The sequence below is a fragment of the Pelophylax lessonae genome (genome assembly GCF_965119305.1).
Source record: "Pelophylax lessonae genome assembly, chromosome: 12".
NCBI classification, from domain to species: domain Eukaryota; kingdom Metazoa; phylum Chordata; class Amphibia; order Anura; family Ranidae; genus Pelophylax; species Pelophylax lessonae.
The window spans coordinates 27,855,622-27,861,621 of NC_138779.1; the positions used below are offsets into that span (position 1 = coordinate 27,855,622).

The following is a 6,000-nucleotide window of genomic DNA, read 5'->3' on the forward strand; positions in this document are numbered from 1 at the left end:
AGACTGGCAACTTTCAGCCCAGGGGCAAGTAAAAAACCAGAGGCCCATGGTGCAGTGACTTGGCCCCACTCCCACTCTCCCTCTTCCTGTCTTCCTCCTGACCTTCATTCCAGGCTGAGGCTACGCTCCCAGTCCTTTCTACTCACCGGCTGAATCCCGGTTCCTGACCTGGCCAGCAGGGGGCAGTTGGGGGGAGCTGGGACAGCTTGGTTGGGGCTGGCTGGGGGAGGAGAGTCTCCAGTGGGGCAATAAACTGGCTTCTGCTCAGACACAGTTTAAACCATCCATGCCGGGGGGAGGAGGTCTTCTCTTCACCAGGAATCCTTTAGGCATGTCTGTAGCAGAAGTGGTGCATCCTTTTTACGGGGCATCAGAGCGGCCCAGGGGAAAATTGTCCACCTGGCCCAGTCCTCCCCTGATTCTCTGAGAGCAAATGCCCTGGCTGGAACCACCAGCCAATGCTGAGGAGACCCAATAGGCTTAAATAGTTCTGGATTGGCAAAGGCCATGTGATTACTATAAAAAATTCACACTACAGGTCTGCAGTAGCATGACAATACCCAAAAGTATTTTCTTCGTCTAAAGAACATTATTTACAGACCATATACTAAAGATATTATAGAAACTGACAAACAAAAAAAGTCCATCATCGTCCTTGAGATTTATTCCAGGCATAAATTGTATTTTTTCAGATGGCTGTGGATTTGACTCTGAAATGACACCAGTCTTAGCTGGGAAGATTTCAGGGGACCTGTAATGATTTCTTATGAACCCTGTTGTTTGTAGTTACACTCTGACCCCTCGCTTTACCTTCATTGTCACAGTGGCAGCTGCTCTTGATACCTTCCAGCAGAAGTTGCACCTTGCAGTTAATATTAAACAGCATTTCTTCACTGTCTGTAGAGAGAAATCAGTTTTAAAACTTGAAATAACAAAATGGCAGAACCAACCTTCACCAATAAAATGTGTTTATATCAATGCCTGTTTAGGTGAACAGGGCTAAATATAGGAAGGGCTCTTATGCTTGCCAGAGTTGAAAAGCTGCTGAACCACCTCATGAACGTTGGTCACCCTGTGATAACTGCAGTCTGTCCAGAGGCCCACTAGAAAGCAACAGTTTGGAGTCTCCTTGATACCCTACAAAGGATTTAGCCTTCCATATCCATACCATAACACCGTATTAATGCTCAAGATATGGCCCTCTGAAATAATTTAGGAATAATTCATGTATCACATTAACTTCAGCTGCCCATAGCACAGGTTTATTTCAGCAGTGGGTGTAAAAAATCCTAATTACACCTGCTGAAACCATATTTCTGGAGTTGCCAACCCACCACAAACACAAAAGAGGAGCATTTTTTACACCCTTCCCGCCGACATAATGCAAATATGCGCCCCCGGCTTCAAGAGGTTGTACTGGGGTGATGCCTACAGCTAAAGGCATCACCCTGGTACCGTTGTTTAGAGCTGACGGTCGGCTTTCTTGTAATAGCAACCAATGTGGCTAATCAGCTGCTTGAGGCCTGAGTGACCGGCCGGCTAGCCGAAGACCCAAACAAAGCTGGAATTGGCTTTGATCGGATCTCGAATCTAGTAACCCGAAAGCAACGTCATGACATCACTTCTGGTTACTGGAGCCTTAAAGCCACCAGATTTTAAAAAATTTACAGCATTCAAAACAGCCAAACTTGGCGTTTTGAATGCTTTTAAGTGCAAAGGAGGCATTTGGGGTCTTTTAGACCCTAGATTCCTCCATAAAGAGTACCCGTCACTGCCTATTACTGTCACGAGGAATGTTTACATTCCATGTGACAGCAATAAAAGTGATAAAAAAAACTTAAAAAGGGACAGTGTAAAAAAATTAATAAATAAGAAAAAAAATGTAAAGTGCCCCGTTTCTCCACGTTTGCAAGCAGAAGCGAATGCATACGTAAGTCGCGCCCACATATGTAAACAGTGTTCAAACCACACGTGAGGTATTGCCACGATCGTTATACAAGAGCAATAATTCTAACACAAAACCTACTCTATAACTTTAAACAGGCAACTGTTAAACATTTTTAAAACATCGCCTATGGAGATTTTTAGGTACCGGAATTTTTTTTACCATTCCGCGAGTGTGCGCAATTTTAAAGCATGTTAGGTATCTATTAAAGAAAAACAAGAGAAAATTTCCCCAGGGTTTTTTTTTTTTTTAGCAGGAATTCATTCCAAAGGACAAGTATTTATAAAAGTACAAAAGATTCTTTTATTTTACAATTCTTGATGAAATAGGTTTTCCAATAATAAAAGTATAAGCTCTGGTTTACAAAAATATTGATAAAATGATATCCAACAGCGAAGAAAAAACCACGCATAGTTACAGACGGATACTACAGCATATTGACCCTGACACGTTTTGACCATAAAGCAGGGGTAGTGGTCTTCTTCAGGGGGGTATTTTTACATCTACAGAGTATACAAATGTTATAAGCAATATATATATGCTTTTCGATGTTTGGTTTCAGAAAATGATAATTATAGTTATCGCTAATGGATAAAAATAATTCTATGTTTCTATATTACCACCCCCCCCCTTTTTTTTTTCCCTCCACCTAGCACATTACCATCACTTCAGTATTTGCTTGACCCAGCCCACTTCCAGTTTTGATTATTTATTAATTATTGATCTACTATTATGATTTACGATTTAACTAATTATATTGTGCAAACTTTGGTACATCTTGACCACTTAGATGGTAACTCTGGGTCTTTCCATCTATACAATTTAAATAATATGATACTTATGGAAAGAAGCCTTTTCACTATGATAACAATTGGAATGCTGTACCCAACTACTATTTCAGTTACCTCCTAAGAAAGTAGCAAGGTTGTGGATGTGGTTCTTGTGAGATTTGGGCCAGCCTCAAGTGTGATCACTCGTAAGCCACTTCTCTCTTACAGACGCCTTACGAGCCCCGCGGACTTTCTGGTGAATATATCAACATCTCTGGTTACAAACTCTTCTTTTTATCCATTAGCTGTAAATATAATTATCCTTTTCTGAAACCAAACATAGAAATGCATATATATATTGCTTATAACGTTTGTGTACTCTGCAGATGTAAAAATACCCCCCTGAAGAAGACCACTATCCCTTCTTTATGGTCGAAACGTGTCGGGTCAATATGCTGTAGTATCCATTTGTAACTATGCATGGTTTTTTTCTTCATTGTTTGATATCATTTTATCAATATTTTTGTAAACCAGAGCTCATACTTTTATTCTTGGAAAACCTATTTCAAAACAGAATTGTAAAATAAAAGAATATTTTGTACTTTCATATATAATTGTCCTTTGGAATAAATTGCTGCTAAAAAGCCCCTGGGGAAATTCTCTCTTTCTTTCTTTTTTTTTAATGTTTATTGGGGTGTGCAGCCTCCGAAAAAGCTCCTAGTGCAAATCTCTTGTCTGTTAGGTATCTATTTACTCGTCATAACATTCTCTTTCACAGTATACAAAAACATTGGGCTAACTTTACTGTTTTTTTTTTTATTCATGGAAGTGTATTTCTTCCAAAAAAATTGCATTTGAAAGACCGCTGCGCAAATACCATGTGACATAAAATATTGCAACGATCGCCATTTTATTCTATAGGGTCTCTGCTAAAAAAGATATATATATATATATATATGTTTGGGGGTTCTGATTTTAACCTGTAAGCAACAAATGTCAGAAAAAGGCTTGGGCATGAAGGGGACTTGTTTGGGTTTAGTGACTAAAGCCAGAGACAGCCAGGCAATCAGCATGTAGGCGGGTACAAATGAGTCTAGTTAGTCCAGCAGCTGGCCAAGGTTGGAGAAGAGGTTAAACATGTTCGGCTCAGTTCCTGGGCTTTTGGGTTTTGGCAGACCCACCTGTAATATAAAGAAGGGGACCACTAAGACCAGAGGAGAAGGGAACCCGGTGTCAGAGTGGAGTAGGTAGTGCCGAGGGTATGGAAACCTACCTGTGAGGGCTAGGATGGTGCTGAAGATACTGGGAGTCACGGCCAGCATCCAAGTCATGGACAATGCCTACATAGACTCTCCCCCTCATGGAGGTATGTCTGGACCACTACATCACGTTAGTTAAGATCAGGGAAAGGACATTGTTCTTGCTGTATTATTCAAAGGGGGAGCAAGCTGGTTCTGACCCACCACTTTGCGTAGTCAGAAAGACCTGCTCACAAGCACTGTCAGGAGGAGGCCTACATTAGGTATGGAGCAACAGATAAAAGATCTCATCTGCATACTTGTACCAAAAAATAAAAAGCCAGTGTATGGACATGACAGCTAGGGTTTTTCAGTTGGTCAGCAATGTTACCCTTCATATTTTAAGCATGAGAAGTTTATTTTAAAGAGGCCCAGGTAAGCATGGTATTTAACTATCTATCACAATATGGCCACACAAATATTGGAAAGGTGATACATTTCCACCTACCTCCATAGAGGACCCTTATAAACATTTCTGCCTTTTTCTTAAAGCTGTGGAGCACTTGAAATCACAGGCTCTTGTCCTGGACAGAAGAGTTGGTTTATGAAGTAGGAGCAGCAGAAATCCAGAGTGAAAACACAAGCGATCACCAGGGAGAGAATGGAACAGCAACCCATTAGAAGTCACCGGGTTAGTCCTTGTTTACCAAGCATCCTCTGATTGCTGAGTAAATAGATTATTAAATGAAAGGGCCAGCATGCAGCCAGCTCAGCTTTGGCTTTACTAAGTTTTGTCTCCAAGGTGTTGCTGGGGATTGGTGCCAGGAAAGCATTAGATTTGTACAGAATTCTTGTGTCTGCTCGGATTTATACCACCGAGATTGGAGTGACTGTTCTACCTAAAGTGTAACTCCACTTTTGTTGAGAAAAAAAAACAATCCCCTCTGGGTGGTCTCTGTACATTACATCCGCCGGCCACCCGCGATCATTCCCGAGAGAGGCAGAACGGTGGTCTGCCTATGTAAACATGGCAGATCGCCGTTCTGACAGGGGACAAGATGGCGATCTTGTGTTTCTGCTAAACAGGAACAATAATCTCTGTCTTCCCCCCCAATCAGAGCACCACCCACACACAATTAGCGTTAGAGATCGACCGATTATCGGCAAAGTCGATATATCGAGGGCCGATATGCACTTTCCCCGATATATCGGAATCGGCTTTTAATTTACCGATATTGCCGATATTTCAGGGAAAGTGCTTGTACCGGGGTGATGCCTGTAGCTAGAGGCATCACCCCAGTACCGGTGTCCATAGCCGACGGTTGGCTGTCTTGTAATTACAACCGATGCGGCTGAGAAGCTGCTAGGCTGTCATTCCAAGGAACGGGAGGGGACGTCCCCCCTCTCCCGCCGCCTTCCGTGGCTCCTGGGGAGACCCGAGAACCCTACCTTCACCGCCGTCTGACCCGGGTCTCTATTTCTTTGAATTCTGCACCGCTAGTACCCGGAAGTGATGTCATGACATGGCATCACTTCCGGGTATTGACGGCGCCGAATTCAAATCTTACAGCATTCAAAACAGCCAAACATGGCATTTTGAATGCTTTTAAGTGCAGAGGAGGGGTTTGATCCCTCCACCACAGTACCTGAAGACATTAAAAAAAAATAAAAATTTAATGTCCGAAAATATCAGCGGATATCGATACCCGATGACCAAAATATCGGTATTGGTATCGGCGGTAAAAAAATTATATCGGTCGATCACTCGTTAGCAAGCACCCCCTAAGGACATATTTAACCCTTTGATCGCTCCCGATGTTAACCCCTGCCCTGCCGGTTTCATAAGTACAGTAACAGTGCATATTTTTTTAGCTCTGATTACTGTAGAAATGTCACTGGCCCCCAAAAAAGTATCAGGTGTCAGATTTGTCTGGGATTTTTTTTTTTAACCAAAAATTTGTAGCAGAATACATATTGGCCTAAATTGATGAAGAAATTAGATTTTTTACATTTTTTTTTATTGGGTATGTTTTATAGCAGAAGGTAA

General features: G+C 41.9%; 1 protein-coding gene across 2 annotated transcripts in view; it reads right to left on the reverse strand.

The window, feature by feature from the left end:
* Positions 1 to 4,830, reverse strand: part of LOC309567643 (uncharacterized protein CXorf65-like) — a 40,036-nt gene extending 35,206 nt beyond the window's left edge. The window contains exons 1-2 of one of the 2 annotated variants that reach the window (XM_082273057.1): positions 4,458 to 4,823; positions 811 to 893 (exon numbers count right to left, since the gene is read on the reverse strand). In XM_082273057.1, the coding sequence (XP_082129183.1) occupies positions 811 to 893; positions 4,458 to 4,486 (112 nt within the window). In that variant the 5' untranslated portion in view covers positions 4,487 to 4,823. Of the gene's footprint in view, positions 1 to 810; positions 894 to 4,457 lie in introns of both variants that reach the window. The other variant, XM_082273058.1, reaches the window with a different exon arrangement.
* Between the last annotated feature and the right edge of the window lie 1,170 nt (positions 4,831 to 6,000).